Source organism: Zosterops lateralis (assembly GCF_965231275.1).
Source record: "Zosterops lateralis genome assembly, chromosome: 3".
Taxonomy (NCBI): Eukaryota; Metazoa; Chordata; class Aves; order Passeriformes; family Zosteropidae; genus Zosterops; species Zosterops lateralis.
Window position 1 is genome coordinate 44,462,422 of NC_139764.1, and position 24,983 is coordinate 44,487,404.

General features: G+C 37.7%; 1 protein-coding gene across 2 annotated transcripts in view; it reads left to right on the forward strand.

Annotated features, from left to right (window-relative positions):
- Nucleotides 1-24,983, forward strand: part of ACTN2 (actinin alpha 2) — a 69,194-nt gene that overhangs the window by 13,888 nt on the left and 30,323 nt on the right. For both annotated transcript variants that reach the window (XM_083856398.1, XM_083856397.1), the window contains exons 2-7: nt 10,750-10,864; nt 12,116-12,235; nt 18,212-18,298; nt 19,292-19,379; nt 21,464-21,542; nt 24,405-24,486. In XM_083856398.1, coding sequence (XP_083712524.1) covers nt 10,750-10,864; nt 12,116-12,235; nt 18,212-18,298; nt 19,292-19,379; nt 21,464-21,542; nt 24,405-24,486 — 571 coding nt within the window. The remainder of the gene's footprint in view (nt 1-10,749; nt 10,865-12,115; nt 12,236-18,211; nt 18,299-19,291; nt 19,380-21,463; nt 21,543-24,404; nt 24,487-24,983) is intronic.

The following is a 24,983-nucleotide window of genomic DNA, read 5'->3' on the forward strand; positions in this document are numbered from 1 at the left end:
ATATACTTGATTCACAGATGATTTTTTCAACAATATTTACTTTTTGAGGATTATCAAATACAAGTTCTTTCACTTTCTACAGCTTTTTAAGTTTTCAGAATGTACATGAGACTATGAAATACACTCCATTGTAAAGATTAACAGAGCCCGTCTAATTCTGCATTTAGAGTTCTCAGTCCATGGAATGTATTTATATTTCACCTCCACTGTGGGATAGAGGTTTTGGACATGTTAAGAGGTTTTGTAACTTGAAAGAAGTTGTACAGAAAGATGTGGAAGAGCAAGAACTCAAACACAGTCATTACTCACATTCTGTCTTATCTCTCTCTCGTTGAATGCAATTTAATATGGGGGCTATTATAACTCAGAAATTTGTTAGTAATTTGAGAACTTTGTTTACTTCACAGACTTTACCATTATTTACCATTCTCTGAAGCTAATCTTCCACATTGAGAATGTGCATTGAATAATCCTATGTAATCCAAAATCCAGAGGTATTAGTTCTGTTATGACGAGGTATTAACATACCCGTTGGTTTGCATAAAAGGCAAAGAGAGTAGAGTCATCAAGACTGTTGTGCAACTGTAAATGGTGTCATGCATATTGTTACTGAAGTAGAAGGGAAAATGAAGAGGTAAGATCATTACAAACAGTAAGGGATTGCTCTCCATTACTTCATCATGCTACTATGAATTATCCAGAGCTGACATAATACTTGTGCATTTGGACAAAGGATTCTCATAGAGTATTGCCTGGATGCTGTTGGGGACCATCTTTTTCCAGGGATTCATGCATATGATGTGAATGAACAAACTGTACTGCAAAAATAGTCATTCACATGCAAGAGAAAGCTGACTTGCACTGCTTAGCAAGGTGGTGACATTATTAATTAAAAGTCTCAGTATTGCAAAGCCTTCCGAGTGGAATATTCTGATAGATCTCACACCCCAGCTCATGGTGAAAGATAACCTTGTGCTGAAGATGGACTTTTAATTTATTGGTTGGGAATGTGTGGCTGATGGGAACCTTTCACTTTTAGGTCAGTGTTTTGAACCCAGGCCAGGTGAGTAAGTGACAAGGTTGCTAACACATGCAGACTGTTTGGTAATATCTATGAGGTGAGTTGTACACTCAGTTTAGCTCTCAGGGGACAGGTGTCCCCATCATTTAAACCACCAGAAATGGCAGCTTCATTGGAGGTGCCCAAAACTGACCTTATTAGTGAGAGGTAGGGACAGTGACTTTTCATCCTAGAGGTGAAAGCTAAATTTCTGTGTGTGAAAATGCTTTCTCAGATTGCATCTGTGGGGTTACTCACAGTCATTGCTATTCTTAACAGTTCCCTGAGCCACTTCTTTCTTCATACTGGAGGGGCTGGCACATTCACTAAAGAGTTTAAGAAGAGAAGAATAACTAGCATGTAACTAGATTTACAGTAGTAGGTAACTGGTTTGTACTAAAAAGCTCAATTTGATTTTTAAATGCAGAATTAATGCTGTATGACAGTGAACAGATAGTGAAGATGTTGGTAGTTATGTGTTGTTTTCTGTCTGTTCAGAGTAGGTTCTGGTTTTGATTAATTTTTTCACAGTTCTATATTTACAAGACATCTTTAGTTTTGCCAGCTTTCTAATCTCTCTTGCTACTGTTTCTTTATTGGGCTTTTTTATGGGTAGTGTTTGAGCATCTCAAAAACACTCATTAATGGTTAATGTCCCCCTAGACTAGTGATGTGGAATATGGAATGTTTATTATTATCCTTGAATACAGAAGTGGGATGTTGAAAAGCACTGAGCTATGGCTAACTTTTGCTCCCATTGTTATGAAAAGGTTTATAGTCCCTTGTGAGGAATCAGGGGTCATAATTTGCTCGCACACATTACTATAGACTAAAACCCTAAAATCCAAGTTTCTAGAATTCCAACATTTAAGACAGTAAAAACTTTTTTAAAATTCCTTAAGTGTCTTAAGTGCCTTAAAGGCTGTTGCAAAGCTGTGGAGAAAACACAAATGTCAGGGTGTCTTCTTAAGGATGATTATACATACCTCAGGAAATGTGTGTCACTATAGAACAGATCATGGAATCCACTTTCATTTTATTTTGGTTTGTCTAGTTTCCCATAAACACTCTTCTGCTTATTGACTTTGACTCTCCCTCTACCCTCTATTTTTTCAACTTTGTTTCATTATTGTTCTCTGTCTTCACCCTCTTCTTTTCTTTTTCTCCAATACCACTGACAAATGTCCAATATTAAATTTCTTTTTGCTAAGGGAAATTAGAGGGTCATATGAAAATAGAAGATGGAAGTGGGGATCACCACTTAAAGAACACCCTGACAGAAACAAAATTTACAGCTACCTGTTGCTTGCCAAGTGCTTGGATTCCTACAAGGGAGTTGTTTTCTGCTGAGTGACTTACTTTGTATTCTTTGGATCACTTATCTGTCAGGACACAATCTGGCAGGAAAAACAATCTTCTTGATATCCTTCCTTTTCAAGGCTGCAGGGTAGATGTCAGTTAGGAGATAAATCTTCCATGAATATCATAGAAAGTATGATTGGGAGAATTGAGACTTCTTGTTTATCCAAATCTGGTTTTCTTCAAATTATTTCACTGATTTGTTAAGATCACTTTGAATTGTAGCTCTGTCATGAAACATGCTTGCAGACCCATCCTTTTGCTGTCTTACTCAAATGTGATAAGCATGCACTCTCTTCTGTCATCCAAATGAGTAAGTAAAGGGTACTATAGTAAATGCTTCAGGGAACATTCCTGCAGAAGTCTGTTCAATAAGCCTTTCTGTTTCTGTTTAGAGTGGGCCACTACTCACCATTAGTAGGGATAAACTCTGGACTTGCTAAACACACTTCTTTTTCCCCTATGGTTTTGTGTGTAGTTTTCCTCTTTGATAAATAGCTAGCTGCTATTGCAACCAGCTTAGGTACATGACATAAAAGAGAGCTGCTTCTCTTTTATGAGAGTCTGGGTAGGGAACCTGCTGCCTTGGAAGGCTGACCTGAAACAGAGACAGAGAATAAAGTAGGTATTTATTGAAAGGCCTCCAGGATCCACGTTGGGCAGGACAGGAGCCTGACCCGGGCTACATCCAAGGTGGACCAAGAATGGTCACAAAATGGCTGACTGGTCATGAGACCTTACATTTTTATAAGTTTTGGTTCATTTGCATATTGGGGTTTAATTGTCCAATTACAGCCTCAGATTGTGAGGTCTCATCCTTCTTGTTGATCCCTTCAGTCCACTGCTGTTTGTGCTTTTGGGCTGAAAGTTGTCCTTGGTCCTCAGCAGGAAAAGGATTTGTTTTGTCTACTTACTCTGTGAAGAGAGTTTACTGGCACTTAATATGAGGCTCAGAACTACATCCCTAGGCAGCACCGAATCTGCAAGTAGGGAAGCTAAAGTTTAAGGCATCAGACCTTTAAAAGACTTTGGTTTAACCAGTGCAATGAGGACTAATGGCTAGAGTCTAGATAAAATCATGAGCAGGGGACATGCATGTACTTAAATGCAGGCTTAGAACTGTAGTACAGTGTAAGTATTTTCTTGCTTGTCCTTGGAAGTTTAATTTTTAGTATAAGATTGGATTTAGCAGAAGCTGATGCTTACTTACCTAGTTTCCCACTTTCATGTAAACAAAATGTGCCAAACCTTTTATAAGACTGTGTTTCTCTCTTTTTAATTAAAATTTCCACATGTAAATTTGCCACAGACCATTCTGGTCTGCTCAGGTGATGGGACTGTGTTATAAAACACCCAGAATTCAGAGAACACATGAGAAGCACACAGAGTATGGTTTGTTGTTGTTGTTGTTTTTCCCTGACAGTTCCTTTGTCTTTCTAGTTCCTTCACCTTAACGAATCAGGTAGCTTGCAATTGTTGTAAAGATAAGAATGAGTAAAGATATCACTATTTTTACAGTGCAAGATAAAGCCATACCCATGCCTTTAGTAAAGGTTTTCACAGGATACCTACATCTTTTATTTCTGTGTTATTTTTCTGAGTAGACTTATTTGCGTGATCCTTGAAATTCCAAAAATTAAAAGTAGATTTACACCAGCATTAGTTTTTGTTTCAAATGGGATTTTTAATATTGCACGTGTTCATACTTCTGAAATATCAAAGTTTTTGTTTGAAAATACAATTTGAGAATACATTTTGAGTAAGCATTTTCATTTTAAATTGAAAAAATATTCCAAAAGGCCCTATGGTACTGCATGTATTTTGGGAAGTCACATAGTTGGATTTTACAGATGCTTTCTAAAAGCTTTTTAAATGGGTGTCACCAACAGTACTGAAAAAGGAAGGGGCTTCCTTCAGGGAATAGAGCTGTTGGAGCATTATATTGATGGTCCATCAAAGCTCTGAGCTGTCTGAACACTTACTTAAATTTTCACACTTAAGCCTGAGGCTTCTCTCTTGCATGTAAAGATGGGCTTATGTACCTAATACTTCTATGCCTTTTCCAGCTAGCTCAGCTGATCCAATAAAGATACCTGCCTGCTCCTAATAAACTTTGCAATATTAACTGTTTTAGCTCTTCAAAGAGCTTGTGAAACCTCTCAGCTTCCTTCCTTTCGTTCTTGTTCTTTCCTTAAGAAAAAAAGGCAGAGGTGAGGATAGTGCAGGTAGTGACTCATACTAAATTTTCCATGCAGCTTGCTAGTGCCTCCTTGCAACTTTCTCTGTTGCCTCCTCTGAAAGAAAGAAGTAGTGTCACTCACTTTGTAACAAAAGGCTTAATAATCTTGACATTGCTTGGGGTTCAACCTTGCCAGATTATTCTTCAAGGGATATTTACATGCTCTGGGTGTTTTTTTGGTATAGTGAGCACTGTAAAACAGACGTGCAGTCATTCAGTACTGGAGGGAGTTGCATGTTTTACAGGAAACCCTAGACTCACAGGGGATTAGGCCACCTGCTTTACAAGGACTGAGGTCTCCCCAGGCTCTTCCATGCAAGTGAAATGCAGAGTGCCAATAAGACATGTGCAAAGTCCTGTGTGATGAATGCATCCCTTTGGTGACTTCTCCTGTGAGTGATAAAGCTAAGGGACTGGGAGGAAGTTCCCTCAGTTAGTAGAGCAGATCTGCTGCCAGTGCAGAATGTGCCAGCATATCATCTCTGACACCATCTGTTCAGCTATATGGATAGATGTGCTGGAGCAGGAAGGGCTTACCCCAGCTTTGGATTTGGGGTACTTGGGATGGAGTTTCTACTCACTTCCATTATGAGATGGTTTTGTGCTTATCCTTTCTGGTGTTCCCAGGAATTTGGCTTTGACATAGTGCCTGTGATATGAGGGTTTCCTTTTAATAACATTTTGTAATATGCTAAACATTTCCCCTACCTTAACCTTCATGCCATCCTTCACAATGTTTCTCTCTGCTTCACTTGAGTTGTTGCAATGCTCTGGTACATCTGGTGTTAAAATCCCACTTTGCTTCTTGGTGTTCTGATGTGATCCAGTTGTACTGGTAAAGCCCCTCTCCTGTTAGAGTTGTTCTAGTTATTTTACTAACATGTGCCAATGCATTTAGGTTTCCACTGCAATGGAAAAGCAGGGCAAGGGAAGAGTTTATAACAATCCAAGCCAACAGCTAAAATGTAAGATTTTATTTCTTTTCAATTCATAAAAAAATACTCATGCATGTATATGAGTATAGCTGCTCTAGATGCTTTAGGAACAGCTGAAAGATACCACGTGTAGTTATTGGTTTACATCAAGCTAGTTTAAAAATGCTGTGCAATTTTCTGCTGCATTTCACCTTCCAGCTCTTCTTTTGGGAACAGAACAAATGGTTAAGAGAACAAGAGCCAACACAGACTGTATCCTAAGTGCAGAGAAAACCCCTGATTCTGCAGCCATCAGAACATGCTGTGGACACAGGAGCTAGGAGATCATGTTGCAACTTCATAACTTATATTTTAAAACATGGATAACAGTCAGATGGGAAATTCTTCAAGGGGAAACCTCAGTCTGGCCTACTGGGAATGTTCTGGCAGAGCTCCTTCTGTAACACCCTTGTCATGCACTCAGAACCCAGTGATGTTCTGTATAATTACAGGGTGAATCACTGCATCCCTTTTAGCCTAGAAGTAATGGAGACCCTCAGCTAACACAGAGAGGAAAAGCCCTTTTGAAGAAGAGCTGTAAAGCAGTTTCAAGAAACAACTCTATCAGACTGAAATAATGCAGGATAATATGCATGTAAACAAATGTGTTGAATGTTTGTATTTTAAGTTAATTTTAGTCAGGTGTGTTCTCCTCTAGTTATTAGAATTTAAAATCCATGAAAAGCAAAACGTGCTTCTGTTTTCCTTAGCAGGCACAGAAAGTATTACATTTCCAATTCAAGTAAAACCAAGTGACTCCTTTGAGCAAGTAGCCTTTCTTGGGCTAGTGATAGGGGTACAGACAAGCAGACACATGGCTTTTGAAATAAATATTAATTTTGAACACTTATAACTACTATTGATTTGAGTTGGAGTGAGTGAAAGGCAGTGAGTATAACCTTGATATGAAATATATGTACTAAATAGGATACAGGTCCCCAATGCTTCATTATGCTGGATCCACTTCTGAATTTCAATACTGAATGCAAGCAAACAAATCTTTCTGAACTTGAGTGTATCCCCTGTGCATGCAAGTTATGCTGCTGCTTTAGTGATATTCATTGTGGACTTACTGTCGGTTCCAACCTAGAAATTTACATCTTCAGGAGGTGGAACAAGTTTTGACTCACCAGTATTGGAGTGTGTGGTGACTGGTGCTTTCTCAATTTTTATCCATATTATTACGTGCATATGTGAAACTTGTTATCATAGCATCTTGTTTTCTGGCTGAGAACCACTATCAAAAGTAAATCATCACTCACATAAAGAGGACATGTGGGCTTTTGCAGAACAGTAGAACAACTCAGATCTCAAAGACACCATTTTTCCCAGCAAAGCATGTCTTTCATTGTGCCTGTGTAAAAATATTTGTACAAATTGGGTATACCCTATACTTTTTCTGGCATTGTCTGCAGTTGATTGATAATTAATTAGGGATATCTCCTTTTGCTGCCCCTTGGTTGCAATTTTATTTGTTAGAGACTCGTAAAATTAAGTGGCCTGAGTAAATTACTGGGTAAGAGGTTTCTTTCCCCATAGGTATACACTTTGCCATCACAGATCTGTGAACTGTGGAGGCTTCACAAGGAGGCTAAGTGGGCATAGAACATAAACTGCATTCTCCTTCCTGGAGTTAGTGTTTCCAAAATAGACCTCTGACAGCAATAGACAATTAATGGTGCATTAAGAGAACATTCACCTGCGGGACTGCAAACTCTTTGGCTTCCTGCCCTGCATCCCCTCTTCTGGGGTCCCTCCTCTCAGAATGTTAGCAAACTTTCTTTTGTAATAACAAACTTGGAAAGGAGAATTTTTTTTTTTATTTATATTTTCAATTTGTAGAGCCACTTACGGTAAATAAATCCTAAAAAGAAATGTCTAGCTTTGTAGACACTTATTTGTGTCCTTCCTGGTATTCAGCTTGGTGCCTTCAGTCCTGCTTTGTTTCTCTGGGCAATCTGATACTCTGAAATGTTCTGTACAGCTCAGCAGAAAAAGGAATTTGCTTTGTCTAAGTCATTTAATAGCTTTTAAATCCCAATGGATTACAAATTTCCAGGGTACTATATGCTGGCTGTATCTTGATCTCCAGGACTTGAACATGCTTTGAATTGTTTCTCAATATCTATGAATAGAATTGTTAGTTAAAGCCAAAGCAGTGAGAACAAGAGGTGTCACAGTAAGAACAGAGGGATGAGGGTTAAATTAAATGTGGATGGAGAAAACTGTTAAAATTTGCAAGTTAAATTGTGCAGTAGCTTTTATGCAGTCACTAATGAATTGCACCCAGAAACATAGTTAACACTTCCCTAAGTATCATTTCTATAAGCATGTTTAGTCCTGGGAAAAATAAATTAGTTGGGAAGGCACTAGGCTTAAGAAGCCACACACCAAGAGTCTGCTGTAAAGTACCACAGTGGCATTTCCATGAGACACAGGACAACTGTCAGAAGGGGACAGATAGCACCAAGTCATGGCCTGGGGCACTGATAAAACACAAAAATGAGCAACTGTAGTTTAAATAAAAGATGTAACTGTCTTATTCTAGATATAGAAGGTAATCAAAACTATCTAGATACAGATGGTCTAAATAAAGACTCCTATCACAGTAGAGTGCTTCAGCAAAACTTGTTATTTCATGGATGGAAGCCTTGTGGTAATTCCACGTTTATCCTTCAAAATGCTACAAATGCATTACAACTGGAAAGAATCTTAAATAACCTACAAATATTAAAAAGTAGATAATAAAAACCACTCTGTCATCTAATTATTGAAAACAGCTTGACTCAACAGTAGCAGCATCTTTTCCTTCTCTATATCACAGCAAAATAGGATGATTATTGTCTGCATAGAATGAATAAGATGAGAAAACCATTTGTCTCTCAGGAAATTCAATACCATAAAAATGTCTGTTTTCAAGAGAAGCTATTTAAATTATTTGAAAACTTTGTCATTTTTGGATAAAACTTATATTTTGTGTCTATCAGTGCAGCATCAAGTAAGTTGATTCATATAAATAAATAAATAAATATGAGCTAAGAAGTGCCAGGATCCATTTCTTCTTAAGAAACTGAGAAGTAGCCTTCTTCACAGTAGGCATCAGATTCATATTTTAAGACTTCTCAACTGGTGAGGTTGTTGCCATTTAACTTTTAATAAAATGAAAAATGAGGAAAACTTATTTACTTGAGTGGTACAAGGTGAACATTTACCATAAATATCTGAAGGAAATGGCTGAGGTTTTTCTCCAACTTCCTCTCTGAGTTTATTATGGTGTGCTTGGAATAGTTCTACAAACTGCAATGGCATCTGCAAATAAGCACATGCCCATCACTTAAGCTTAATTAAAGAAAGGCTCATTTATTTAAAAGTTCAGATTTTTAATATTTATTGCCAGTTTGCCATGCAAGGTTCATATGCATTTACCCGTGAGTGCTTCCAGCTTTTTCTTTCTGTATTGCCACAGTATTATTCCTTCCAAGGAGCTTGTAATAACTTTTAATGTTTGCAAATGACTTAATGTGGTGCTAAGCCTTTTGAGATACATACCATCAAAACAACATACTGCTTGAGGCAGACAAATTAGTCTTATAAACTAGATCCTAACCCCATAGTGATCCAAACCAAATGCCATCCTATCACTCCATCATGTCATGCCCTGAGGGTGGAGGTGCCTAGAATCTGTGCTCTGAGGATTGGTATACTCTGGTTTCAGGTCTCTCATGAACTCAGTAAAGCTATTTACCTTAAAATGAGAAGTGTTCTGCCTTCCTGAATGGAAGCTAATATCCCTTTATTAAAATATGTTTGTAGATATGCTTCAGCTGCAACCTTACTTATCCCTATATGCACACAGAACAGCTTACATCCCTATCTACAATTCATCCTCTGCATGTCAACACGGATCCCTGCCCAAAAACATTTCCAGCACTTTCTTCTCTCTCCTCCTTTTTCTGGGTGCCTAGAATTAGGGATTTCAGTGCACAGCTCTGCCATATCCATAGCACTTCTTGCTTCCTTTCAATTCAGTAGGAGAAGATGATAAAAGGAAGATGTCCCTTGTCAGTGTAGGAGCACTGAGAAAAGATCCCAGTAAGTTGCCCATCAATTCCTCACATAAACTGAGTCAAACCCAACAATAGACACAATGTTATTATTCTTTAACAAAAACTTGCTTTTTAAAGATTAGACCATTTGGGAAAATTCAGTCCATGTTTTCTTAAGATATCAAATCTGTCTAGAATTTGCAGAATTCAGTTCCAGGGAGAATCTTTGTCTTAATCTACTATCCTTCCTTATTCTGTTTCCAAGAGATCAGAAATTAAATAATCTAAAGAAACAGACAGGAATAAAGAAGGCCAAAGGGAGTTTCTTATTTACAACTGGGATATATCTTGGGTTTTTTAACTATTTGAATTAAATGTTTTTAAAACTGGAAATTCGATGTAGCAAAAGGAGGAATTCCAAATTTAAGACAATTCTAAGAAGCTGAACTCTAACTTACTAAAAACATTTAGTAACAATGACTTTGTTATATAACTAAACACCTGCTGAAATACCTAGTAAATACAAACTTGCTTTATGTATCAGACACTGAAAAGCAAGGACAATTTGTCAGAAGGCTGAGAGAAGTAATGGGTATTTAAAACCAGACTAATTTAACTACTAAATTTTATAGTAGCCTGTGTTTTGACTTCATTCATACAAAAAGTAACATGTATGTGACCTCTGCAATGGAATTACTTCTGCTTTTCAACTCTGCAAGTAAAAGCAGACTTGATTATTCACTCTGGACACAAAAATATTCATGGTTGCTTTTGTGATCTTTTTTCCCTACCAACTTAAGTATCTGTGTTTGTGTCCAAGTTTTGCTTTTCTGTGTAAAACTTCTGTCTGAAGATGCATCTGCAAGCAGAATCTAGCACAAAATTGTTTCTATTCAAGAAATTTTTGGCATCTTCATGAACATCTGGGATAAGAATTTTGTACTTGGCAACATGTATAGAATGAATGGGAGCTGGACATCCAAATCTCAGATGCAGTGTTTACTCAGATGGCTTAGCAGTTGTTTGGAAAACACCCTGTTGATAATTTTTTTTTTTTAATTGCTTTTACAGACGTTTACAGCCTGGTGCAATTCCCACCTCAGGAAAGCAGGCACACAGATTGAGAACATTGAGGAGGACTTCAGAAATGGCCTCAAACTGATGCTCCTCTTGGAAGTTATCTCAGGTTAGTTAAAATAAAATTTTCTGTGTATTTACAGCACACTAACTGAAAGACTCTTAAAGGAACAAAATTTTTTAATGATTCAAAACAGTGAACGCAAACTCTAAGTAGACTGAAAAGTGAGAAATGAAACACACTGTAAAGCAAAAAGGAGGGGAAAAGAAGCTCTGCTTTTTGCTTGCCTCCAAAATTTTCTGGTTTGTGCTTTTGTTCCAGGATATCATAGTGTATCAGGGGATCATTGACATCACAGTGTTGTTGGACAAACCAAAAACATTGAGGACCTTGCCTTAGCTCCTAACACTTAAAAAACCTTTATACTTAGGTTACAAATTCATTTTATTCTGCTTTTAGCATAAACATTTTGCTTTACTTTTAATGACTTTTTTTGATTTACCAACGCTTTCAAAAGTGAGTTCATAAAGCGCACCTAGATCAATATTTAGTCCCAAATAAAAGATCTCATTTTTCAAAAGAGTGGAACATCCAAGAACTTTTGTTAACTGATATAAACTCACTACGTCCCTTTCATTATGCATTATTCAGAGGGGCAGTCTCCTAGGTAAGATCAGAATGCCCCTTAAGGGGAAGGGAATAGCTCAAGCTACAAACATACAAGACAGTTTAGATTTTTGCTGGAGATCTCAGTGTGGAAAGAAATTTTTCAAATGATCATTTCTTATGAAATGGAGACTCTTTTTAGAAATTACTATTCTTTGTGATCATTTGAAAATATAATTTTGTTCAAACACATCAGCCCTATGCTCTCAAATGAGCTGCCCTGCTGTGCTGGATGAGGTTGTTAGAAGCCATTCTTCCTGGTGAGATGTGCAAGGACCCTATGGCCGATGTGCTGGATAGAATCCAACCTCTCCTTACAGTCAGGCAGATAAGAATGATGAACTCTGAGAACTTCTACTTTCTTAATATTCAGCTACTGTAACAGACATTAGCAATGAACCTGAAGTGGAGTAGGAGGAAGTACACATACCATCCAGATGTTTAGGGCAAACAAAAATTTTGCTCTGGTTTTTCTTCTATATTAGAAAGATCAAAATCAGATGCTTCAACATTTGAATTTTCTTTTCAGGGTTTGGTTCAAACCTCTTTGACATTTTTTCAGAAAAACACCTATTAAGATAATTGCTGACTTTTAGTTAGTGTTAGGGCACATCCACTCTTGATTTCTAAGCACTTTTATGTCTGTAGCAAGGTGTATATAAGAATAAACACATTAATTTTGTTGTTCTGCAGGGGAAAGGCTACCGAAACCAGATAGAGGGAAGATGCGCTTCCATAAAATTGCTAATGTCAACAAAGCTCTGGATTACATCGCCAGCAAAGGAGTGAAACTTGTGTCCATTGGTGCAGAAGGTATGTGACGGATCTTGACAGTGCACCTTGCTTAGGTCACATCACCAGAGCAGTCTGGTGGAGACCCTTGGCCACATTATGTGCACTGTTCTCTACATATGAGTGCCTCAAGAATCCCTTAATGTTGATTGCTGGACTGTATCTGTGAAAAGACATGAGGTGGAAATTTTTGGACACCTGGAGAGGGATAGGGGTATAAAATGAGCACTAAGCTTAGTCTATCTCCAAGGTTAAATTGAATTGTCTGTGTTTCAGTAGGTGTTCAGATATTTTCTTTTCCTACAGAACATTTTGGTTTTTCCATACATTATTAAAAGTAAGGAGCTCCTTTAGAAACCAGGTTGGATTCTAGGGTGTGCTTTATACAGTCTGGCATCTTTAGGAGATATTATTCAGACAAAACAAAGGCTGACATCACTGCTGAGTGGCTGGAACCTGTTCCCATTTTATTAGGAGATATTCTGCAGCTGTGTTTCTAAAAATCAGATGTAGAGTTAAGGGAGCCATCAAAAGAAACTGGTAGCTGGGGAGCGATTGAACATATGAAGAAAGTGGAATGGGATGCTATTTGCTAAAGTAATTGCTTTTTTATTGTTCTTCTGTTCAGGTAGCTAAGTACCAACATGTGGTTGGCTAGCTAGATTCTGATAGATGTAAACTGAGCTAAAGAAGGCAGACTCACTGTAAGTGAATCTATGCCTCCATAAGAGATTCAATTAATTGTTTAAAAGTGACAAAGGTGTGTGTATGTGAACTTGTTGCTCCACGAAGATATTTGCATAATGGATTCAATAGCTGTTACCAAACCAAGAATGATGTGGCTAGCATGATATCCAACTACTTTTGATTCCTTAGCCTCAATGATGTGCTTTCTGTGCTTTTCCCCCCCACTCTAACATGCCCCTAGAGCAAAATTTTGCCTGTAACCTTACTGTGATGATGGTAAGCACTGCTGTATTCTACAGATATTTTTAGGCCTTTTAGATTGATTTATGAGCCTCTTCTTCCAGTTTCCAGATTTCTACAGGCTTATATGTAACCTTATTCTGGCTTCCAAGCCTTGATCCCAGGGAGTTTACTGTAATTGTGGAACTGGAGATTCATTATGTGGGATCAGGGTATCTGTAGAAATAATGGAGAGATCTGTCAACATTCTTACTATGGTTTGACCTAGCCCACTTGGTTTTTCAAGTATTGCTCACCAAATGTGTTCAGTTTCTAGATCTAGAACTCAAAAATCCCAAGAAACGTGCTCCACAGGCAGAGCTTTTGTTGGAACTCACTCTTTATTTATTTGAGACTGAAGTGGGTGGGTCACCTGAGTCCAAATCTGTATCATCTGTCTTTAGGCACATAACGGAGATCTTTTTTGAGGAATATATCATCAGTGGGGAGAAATGGGCAATTTCCACAGGCATTTCAGATCTCAGAAGGGCTCTATTGCATTTCAGAGGTGCCTGGCTCCCTCCATCAGTTGTAGAGACTGCTGGGGCACCTAGGCCCTTTCTTCAATTAAATGAAGTGGGGTGGAAAAATGTGCTGCAACCTTAAACCTCTGCAGGAAGGCTCTTCTAAGAGCGACATGGCATTGAATGGACAGCAGAGGGTACTGAAGAGACAATTTATCTGTGGAAATGAAAAGTAAGAATACAGATGCCTGTTTGATAACTGGTGAAGAAATGCTGAGATTACAGAGCAAATGAAAGGTAGTTTCTGTCATGTCGTGCAGAAGACTCTGAGGCTCCCTAACCAAAACCAGACTGTAGCAAAAGGAGTATCTTGTGGGACAGAGTGGTTGTTCTTGCTGATCATGGTTTGCACGAGACTGGAGTATTTAAACCAAGATACATCAGCTCCTGAAAGGAGCAAGCCAGCCCTCTGCACTCTTATCTCCCTTATTTTGCCCTGTTTATTGCTGGTCACTACTGCCAGGGTACTCAGGCTGGGGAACAGCACTTGGGCACTTTCTGAAGGCAAAGCATCTGGGATAGCTCAGATCAGGCAATGAAAAACATTCAAACTGATTCTGCTGTTCTCCTTAACAGCAACTGGCATGGGTTCAGATACTCTGTGATTTAGGTGCTCCATGATAATTCCCTTAGGGAACATGGAAGGAAAAAGGGCTGAAACCTCTTCCAGTTTTTCAGGCACTTGCTGCAAGTTGACTGTCCATGCATCCAGTATTTATTCTTGCATATAGCAGCAGGCCACACCTAGTAACCCAAGAGATTAAGGTGATGGTTTTAAGCTATTATTCCCTGTTTCTAGAATTCTCAATCTGTAAAATGGATGTATTAAAAGCAAAAACCAAATTAATTATCGTTTAAACACCCCTAAATTCTTAGCTGGAAGCATGGGAGAAAAATTCACAGCTACTGTGATATCTTAGGTGCAGAGAGGAGCCTGTCATTGTAAGACATGACACTATGCTGAGTATGGCCTGATGCCCACATTAGATTACATCCATGTGGGCAGGAGCAGATAGATTCACGTGCCTTCCCTCCCACTCTCAACAGGCTGAACACAAAGCCAGCTCTGGCACAGGCTTGCTTACTGCCCTGTTAAGTTTACTGCATCCCCTCTCCTAAATTTGTTACCTAAGGCACAGCATTGTGCTGATGCAGCAGTGCATTATCACATCTGACTGGGTATGGTTTCACAGTGTGGGACCTCTGGCACCAGTGTGTGTTTAAAGAGTCCCTGTGCCCCCTGGAACTGCATTCTTGCTCCCACACTTTACAGCCCTGCCCTCTTACTTGGTCTGACAACTGTTGCTGTAGCTCTGCTGGAGACTGGATCAGCAATCTGATCTGTTTTTAAAACACACTCCACTTTTTTTTTTTTTTTTTTTCTCTTTTGCTGCATTTTTCAGCATCGTTGACCAGTCAGTCATTATAGTAGGTTGGAATGAATGCCAGCAAGGAGGCATTAAGCACAGTCTCCTTAAGTTTGTTTTGTTATCAAAGTCTACAGCTCCTTAACTCTCTGCCCCTGTGTGTGAGCATGGGGTATGTGGGCCTGCCTGCACCCATCTGTTTGGGCATTCTCTGAGTTACATGGATGCTTGGAATACTTTTTAATTTCCAAAGCATGAAAGTTTTGTATCTAAATCTGCTGAGGATCATGTTCCATTGTCTGACATACTGAATGATGAAGAGCATGTAGGCCCAAGGGGAACAACTGGCATTTAAAACAGGATCTCAAAATGGTAATTCCTGTGGGACATCAGTACAAAAATAAAATTAGTATTTTTAAGGGATATTCTTTGAAGTCATCGTCATTATTGTTCTGAGCCTGACTTCTCTGGGCGGTCTGTGGAGTGGAGAGAGCTGGTCACTTTTAAGTGTGATGCTGAGCAGGACCCAAATTTATCTACTCTGACCTGTCTTATCAAAGAATCCCTTTCTCTACTGGTCATGAAATGAGACTACAGAGTCAAGAAGCTAAAAGAAAAAACTGTGAAAGTAATCCTTATGAACCATTCACAATCCACAGTTTCGATGTTTTCCCTTAAGTTTAAAAAAAGTGCAGTAACTCCATTTGCAAGGTACTTGCGTCCCAAATAAAATCAACTAGATATAGAGAACCACAAAATACAAGTATCCTGTTAATTGGAAATACTTCTGTATTGCTTTTCTGGGAAGTGGGGAAAATGTTAAAAGCTCAAGTGATCTCCTACAAGAATGTTAGAATAAACAAATAAATTAATAAATAAAACCAAAGCAGAATAAAAAAAAAGGGACTAAAATCTTTGAGAAATCGCTTTGTTTTACTTTTTCCTTAGACAGTTTTTATTGTTTCCCCTTCATTTTCTCTTCTTTTTTGCCCTCATCCCCAGAAAGCTGTAGCTCTGTCTATGTGAGGGGTAGGAGCTATATTCCAGCCAGAGCAAGCAGGCAGTGTGAAAAAAATTAATGAAGTCTTCTATTGACCTGTAGAGGAAAATTATAGGAATGAACTTTTTGTCACTGATACTTTTCAATATTTTAGCAACTTTGTTTTTCTTCCTTGTCTTGTACAGGAGTCTTTTTTTTTTGGTTGATTTATGCTAGCAATTTTATGAGAAATCAAAGCTGGCAAATCTCTTGAAAATCCTCCTGAGGCACAACACAGAAAATTCTTTCTCTTGCTCTTTCATTCTGTGTGTGTGTACATACGGATATGTAAATCAAAACAACGATGTAGTGATTATGCAAATCTATTAAGTGATTGCCTGACAATCAGCAATTGCCTCCTGAGTATTTAAATACATTTATTTTACATTTGAAGAAATTTGTCTTTACTGTATATATGTATCAGACATCCAATCAAAATAGGTAAGTGTTGGTTTTTATCAAACACTTGACTTCCCCCGGGAGGAGGGAAGAAAGAGAAGTAGCTACATGCTCTAATTGCCATTTGGTTTTTGTTGGTGTTTTTTTTTTTTTTTTTTTTTTTTTTTTTTTTTTTTTTTCCTGAAAGGGTTTTGTTTTGAGATTTGAGGTCTTTCAGGACCAATAAGGCAGGATGCATGGAAGGCAGGCAGAGTGGTGTAAGAAATCTGGAAAATTAGTACAGGATCCAAAGGTGAAAATGGGAAATTAGCCATTTATATATAAACTTGAATTATCACACTAACAAAATAAGTGTAGGGTAGTGATGGGTTACATGTTTCCTATCACATTTGTTAATTCCACAGGTTCAAATGACAGCTTGTGTCATGTCCTACTGCAATTGAACATTTATTTCAAGTTTCAGAGACAGCAGCTGCTCTTGTTCTGTAAAAGTTGCCCCTGGATTCAGGCAATTTTAAGTAGCAGAGTGACTGCATTTTTGGCTGGCACCTCTACTGGCATTTGATGTTAAATTGGGGAAATTCCTCCTGCTGCAAGTTCCTCCTGCTCCTTGCCCAGAACACCAGTGGGCCCCCAGGCAGACACAGCTGCTTCACTTTTTGAGAAAGGCTGGAGGTGACTTTTAAGTAGGGGAGCAGCTGGTGCCTGCCCTGCTCCACTGCTCTTTCAGTGTGAGGTGACTGGAAAGTCAGTCTGCAGTCCCACCTCCTCCCGTCCCAATGCTGCACCCTCCTTATAGTCTCACTATGTTTTTCTGAGTCTCTTGACTTACTTTTCAGAATGATTTAACATTACCACCACAGTTAAGTGATCTGGCAGTACATTTTTTTGGTGTTGAGAAGTTAAAGTGGTATCACTTAATTACAATGTGGGAGAATTGGATTCTGACCTGGCTTGTGGCAGGGATTCCCATGTTCTCTGTGTTATAGGTAGTCTCAAGCAGTCTTGGAATAAATTGAAACCCCAGAGGTAAAAAACCCAACCCATTTATATTAAAGATACTTAAATGTGTATATGCTTCAGAGCTGTGAGGCATTGCAGCCTCGTGGCCATGGTTCTGAACAGCTTGGCAAGAAGCTGTGTAGCTCAGTGGCAGGAGGTGCTGTGTCTCCTGAGCTGTTCTTCATGTCTTGTCTGAACTGGCACTAGAGGTAAATTCTCAGACATATTTAAGTATAGGGGAAATTCTGAGTACCATTTTATTAAAAAACAGTAGTTAATGTCCTGTAGTTTCTTAAAAATTGGGGTAAGACCCCAACTGCTTTTTGTTCCATTTTATTTGAAAATTGCTGATACTGATACTGTTCAAACTTTCAATATATCCCTTCATGTTCTCTCTAAAACATCATCCCAAAAGGTAAAGATTTGAAACTGTTATAACTACCCTGAAAGAAGCCTTTTAGCATGGAAGGACCGAAGTGACCTTAACCTCAGTAACCTTCAGTTCTACTGACAGAGCAGCACAAGCATGAGTTTGTTGAAAAATGAACCCAAGTGAACTCTGTGTGAATAAAAAATTATAGTAGAAGTAGAATTAATTTATTAGCTACAATGTATTATTTATAGAAATAGATTATTAAATAAGATGAAATTGAAAAAAAACCTTTTAAACTACTACTACTATATCTATTTTTCACCTTAGAAATCGTGGACGGCAATGTGAAAATGACACTGGGTATGATCTGGACTATCATCCTTCGTTTTGCTATTCAGGATATTTCAGTGGAAGGTAAGAGTAATACAGTAACGTTAAATAATTAAGATTTTTTTTTAAAGACATTTTTAAATTAATTGTGTATAAGTGAAAGGAGTGATTTAAAAATAATATTTTTCACAGAAACTGATACTGTAAGCTCTGTACCTGGTGACAAAATGAATTTCTGGAGAGACCTTGAGCCAGCTTTCTAAGTACAGAAGTTCTGGTCATGTCTCTCAGCTACAGAGACAGAAACATGACTGTGTTTCTGAGCTTCTGAGCTGTACCTTTGCGTTTGGTTCCATTTCCAACACACATTTTTAGTCATCTCCATTTATCACATTCTTTGCAAATAAATTTCCCCACAGTGTTTCAGAATTTTTTTCTTAACTTCCACTTGGTAACTGGCTCCAAAAAGCATGTTGCTACAATACTCTTTAAATCAAGTCTATGCTTTGATAGTCTAGAATTCTAGAAACTAATCTCAATTTTCAAGAAAAATAGAAATGTTTCAAAGCTCTGCATGTTGTCCTGCCCACATAATTGGTGGGATATTAAATGTGGACCTAATGGTTTATTTAATAATTTCTGACCTTTACTTATGCACTCAGATGCCCATAGGGTTCAGATAATAAATGTATCTTTTGGGCACTTAAACCTCCCCATAAGCAAATGAACTGAGACTACGAGAATATTTCATGTAGGCACCAACACAATATTTTATATCTATTTGCATTATATTTTTGTTGGGCATTTTTCTCCAATGTACAGTCTGCTGTCCAAACAATATAATTCCTTCAATTTCTAACATCCCAGAACTTCTGTGCAGGCTGAGACTCTAATTTTAACTGACCTCTGTATTCTAATGAAATTCCAATAGTTGGTTTATATGAATATCTTTTAGGATTAAATGTTAGTTTATGCCATTCAGTTTCAAGTTGCCAATCACATTTAAGATGACAAGAAATTATTACTTGAGCACTTCTAAATTTTTTCTTATGTTTTACTTCCTTGTGTCTTTTACAGAGACATCTGCCAAAGAAGGGCTGCTGCTGTGGTGTCAAAGGAAAACTGCTCCTTACAGAAATGTGAACATTCAGAACTTCCATCTTAGGTAAACTTCCATTATTTCAAGAGGTAGAAGCAATTTCAAAAATGCTATGTCAAATTTTACCCATGGTTGTGTAGGTATATATTTAATCAGAGAATTTTGCTCTTCACTGTTAACTAGACCTTATTCAAATTCTCCTACTCTGTCTTCAGAGTGTTATTTTGGTTACCCCTTTAGCATTATTTACTATGACTTCCAGAGTTACTATTTAAAAGAAAAAGATCCTGCTGTATATGGAATGACCATATTACCTTTTTAGAGGTCCTTTGTATTATATGGGAATTCCTGAGTACTGCAGCATATTGGCAAATGACTGCTTTCAAAAGAGAGCCACAGAGAAGTTCTTCTGGCAAAAATACCAGTGTGTTGAGCTTGTGAACATCTTACTATGATGAATCATATTATTATTATTAAATAAGATTAAATTAAAAATAAATGTTCTTCATTTATTATTTTGCAATGTACATTACCATAAGGAGCATAAGATGCACTTGGTACATACACAACAGCAGCACTGTAAACACATTTGTTGACAGAATCAGGCTCATAATCTAAGCTGGAAAATTTAGTGAAGCTCCAGCCTTGTGTTTCTGTGTTTTCATTAAGAGCTAGAATGGGAATTCCAGGCCCTGTACAGATTGCCTGGTTTGGGGATTTCACTGGGCTAGTTCCTGAATCTGTGCCACTGGCCTACCTCATTACAGTACATGACTTACCATTTGCACCAGGTGATCTTCCCTTCCCTGAGACTCTTCTAGTATTTAAAACAAGAGCTCTATATTAGTGTTTTGAATTAATTCTTAATGTGTAGTACCTAAAGCACTTTTAGTGACAAAGAAGACACAGTTCATACATACATTCCAAGATAAGAAAAAATTTGTTTGATTTACAATCTCTGTATTGCCTTTCAGAGATCTGAAATTTGTTATGTGTTACTTTCCTAGAATATGCAAAGATATATTTAGTAGAACTTTATGGATCACTGTAAGTTACAGTGTCAGAATCTTACTGTATATATGTACATACACTGGTCTGATACATGTTATGGGGAAAACATCTTGAATGGAAGTACCTTGATTTATGTTTGGGTGGATTGGCTCTTACAGTACTACTTTGCTGTGGGCTATCCAGTTCATTTTATTTTGCACCTTTTGGGGAAAAAAATTGGTGCTGAGTTTGATTTGGTTTTTACATTCTAGATGGTTTTATGTTATACAATGTAGGTATATTCTGCTTGATTTACATTTTTTTTTTTTTTGAGATGGTTCTGTTATTTGAAGGACCTACTTAGAACATCTCAGTAGTAGGGATTTTAAGTCTTAACATGCTTAGGCTCGCACAATTACTGCACAGGACAAGACCTCAAACCCTCAGTCCCTCTGATTGCTTAAAGTGTTTGCATAAAGTATCTTTCAGAATAATTGCTTCTGGCTGAAAGGAACCTCTCATAATCTTTCCAAAAACATGTCATTTGTACCTCCATTCATTTCCTGTTCTTCCCACAAAACGTAGTGGGTCTGAAGTCAGGGTAAAGTGTAAGAGCTCAGATCAAAGCTGTCATAAGTGTGAAGTGTTTTAAATAAACTGAGCTGAATTATGATTTCTTACTTTTTTGAGCACATGGTTGTGCCAGCAAAATTCTCAGAAATAACAGAGGAAAAGCTCATTGCTTCAGCAAATTCAAGTAATTGCAGGTTTGCTCTCCTTTTATTTTTTCACAAATATACTGTGAATGTAATGGGAGATGATGCACTTTCATTGATGAATGTGTACTTGTGCTGTCCTAGAACATTGCATGAATTAAGCAATTGAAATCAGGGACTGTTGCACAAAATGTACATTGCCTAGAAAGTATATGAAGTCTACATGGAGTATATGGAGTATACCTTATGTGTATATGGACTGTACATATGTACTATAGTTAAAGGAGAACAATAACAGAGCAGCTCAGAGAGAGCTGACAGGACATAAATTCAGGATTTGACAGAATTCCTGCTTTAATTAAAGCCTTGAGCAAGGATCAAACTGTAAAATGCCATGACTTTATTAACTAATTTTTTTTTCCATTTTATTTTTTTGTTGTAAAGCTGGAAAGATGGCCTTGGATTATGTGCACTTATCCACAGACACCGACCTGATCTTATTGACTACTCCAAGCTAAATAAGGTCATCAGTCTGGGTGGTACAGCATGCTGTCCTGCAGTGATTTGACTGGCTTATGGTTTGCTTAGCATGTTTTCTAAAAGACAGGCTGAAGAGTGCATACTAATTCTGACTGACTTTCTAAGGTCCTTCCCAAAAAAGCCTCAATGACACAAGGGAGAGGATCTCCTGACTGCCCTGTGTCCTTTCCTTCGCGTAACAAAGACTTCAGTATTTAATTGCAAATAATCTGGCCCTCACATTCTGGCAGTAGATGAAGTCTTCACACTGCCCAACATGGATGTTAAATCAAATAAATTGGAATTATCCATTTACTGCTGATGGTATTGTCCATCCTGTTTTTATCTGGTGTAAATGACTGTAGATTGCAGACCAGTAAACACTGGCATGACCTAATTAATCCTAAAATTCCTTAGAACAAACACTACTCTTGCTAATTAGGAATACACAGTAAATTACTAGTCTTACATATTGAGAAAGCATTCACTAATTCTCAGATTATACTTCTTCCAGACAAGTGGAACCAAAACTGATAACCTAACCTCCTTAGCTAGTACCTCATGGGGATTGAAAACTATTTTATTATAATCTGCTACTTATGGCAAAATGCATCCTTTCTAAAAGATACTTTGGTTAGAGAGGGAGAAATGAGGAATGAGCAGTAATGTCAGAATTTCTTGGTATCATTACGGAAGGAAAAAAAACCTAGAAAGAAGTAGAATGTTGTTGTTTCACATTAGGTCTCAATACATACATGCTGTTTACTCTTCTCTGGAATGAATGCTTCTTAAGGTCTCATGTAAACACCAGTGCAACAGAAACCTTAATCATGGTTTTAATCTGTTGTGTGTAACTTTGCATTGATGAGAGAGAGTGGTAAAACATCAACTGTACTTTTCTATTCCATGCCCTTTCATTGCAAATTGGTTTACCAGTGGAATCAACTGTTATTAGAAAGTTCTTGCTGAAGAAAAGATAAATGAATGAACTGAAATGATTTTAAAACTTAGTCTGTTTTATATGTTTATATGTTCAATTTATGCCAGGATCCCTGAAGTGTGCAGTGATGAAAATTAAATGAACTTAGTACTGAACACATAAGATCTTAGTTTAGGCAGCTGTTAAGATATCTTCAGATCTGAACCAATGGGCAAAATATTAGCCATCAATAGCAGCTTGTTCTCCAATTCTATAGGCAATCTTTCCTACAGATAAACAGAGTAATGGAATGACTGAGCTACCTGTCTCTGTGCACATGTGCTTATTATGCATGGCATGAACAGAAGTGAGTTTGAGTGAATCTGTGCTTTGAATAGTGGTATAGTGCTAAAGAACATCACAGTTAACCCTCCCATAGATGAGTGCTGAGAAAAGGGAACAGAACATAAGCAGGTCTGCTTCAATGTTACTATTTTCCTCGTAGAGGTTTCCAAAATAAGAACAGGTCAGGTTTCAAATTGAGGCTGAGCTGTTGCACATAAAGCACATGCAGAAAAAAAATTTCCTTAAATAGATCTTGCTTTTCTGGCCTGGCTGTGTTTGATTGACTCTTCATTTTGGTTACATTAACAGCTGTCTTGGTGTCTTGTTTCTTATCTCCTGCATGCTGTCCTTTCCTTTTCTCACCAATATATTTTGTGTGAACTTGTAGCTGGAAAGATGGCCTTGCTTTCAACGCCCTTATCCATAGACACAGGCCTGATCTCTTTGACTATGCCAAGTTAGACGAGGTATTTCTTTAGCTGTAGCTGAGATTTTTAGCTACTGTGGCTTGTAGTTCCGTTTAAAAAGATGGGTGATGGAAATCTCCAATTATTGAGAAGCTGCTATGATTTAAAAGCTATCTTATACCTATGGAGCACTATTTACTCATGCACTTAGTACCAAGCACACAAATAGGAGATGCTCATCACTCATTCATAAGCGAAGTGCTTTAACCTAGTCAATAGGTCTCACTTAGATTTACCGTCTTTTTTATTTTACTTTTCTGCACCTTATTTTCCCAGTCTCTCTCTATAGATATGGGCATTCAGGGTGGCTATGACCAGTTATTAGTTTGTGACTATGTCAAAATAATAGTAGCATTTATGGCATGAACTACCATTTCACATAGCATGTTTTTCCTCCAAGCTGATATGGGAAGGTTGCCTTAATGGCAGCCCTAATCTGACACACTCTTTCATTGCCAGCAACAGCTGTCTGTAATGTAAGACACAAAATCTGTGCTCTCTATCTGAATTGTGCTCACTGCTTCCTTTCTCTTTCCTTCAAAAACCAAAATCTCAAAACCAGAGGAAATGCTTGAATTTCCACAGCCCTGAAATTCCACTTATAGAGGCATTACAGATTTTTATTTTCAAGCCCAAACTGACAAGTTTCATTCCTTCTGAAGAACAATTCTATCTGTGCTTGCTTCTTCTCATGCATGCACCTAACCAGCAGAGAACTCAGTGGAAGTCATAGCCCTGTGATGTACTGTACAGTGGATATAAAACAGGCAGGGCTGTGTTGAAGAGTCTCATTTAGCCTGCTGGTCCAGTGGCATTTATTGTCTGTATTGCTGCTGTACTTCATTCAGAATTAGCTCAGAATTGAGTGTACACTGTTACCTGTGTTCACCTCCAGAATGCATTTCCCAGCAGAGTTTCAGCAGTAGATAACAGCTTACTAAATTTTTCTTTTGAAAATGTAGCAGCAGATAGACCAAAAGTTCATATACCTAGACTCTGTTTTTTGAAGAACAATAGTTGTGGCTCCAGTTTACACTTTGGAAAAGGAGATGTTAAGATTTAGTATACCTACTCTAATCTTGCTTCAAATAAAAACTTCTATCTTTGACTCATTGTCTTTTTTTCTTTAATGCAGGATGACCCCATAGGGAATATCAACCTTGCCATGGAAATTGCTGAAAAGCATTTGGATATCCCAAAGATGCTGGATGCAGAAGGTGAGAGTTATATCTTACTGAAGTTTGTGTTGCTCATAAGCAGGACACAGTAAAACTTCTTCCTTTTTTTTTTCCCCTAGCAGATTTTCAGTATTCCTTCCATATGGATCATAATGTAGCAACCCGCTTCATTTTCAAAAGATATTTTCCTTTCTTTTCCACATGCATTGGATAATTTCAGTCACTTTTTGCTTTATTATTTATTATTGATGTTTGCATTTATTACAGTGCTTTAGGCCCTAACCTCAGCACATGGCCTCACTGTGCTTAGGTAAAATGCAGGATCTAAAGTTAATCCTTGCTATTAATAATTAAAATTTAATAAAGGGAAATATATCTGTAAGCAACTTAAAGCATATTCAGTTTTTTAAACATTTAAGTGAGAGGGCAAAAATAGAAATAGTAGAAGTACTTCAAAACTTTGAAAATATACTAACACATGCCTCACCTCTGAAAGAGTGCTAGGTTGAGGGAAGCATTTTTTGGTTTACTTTTGT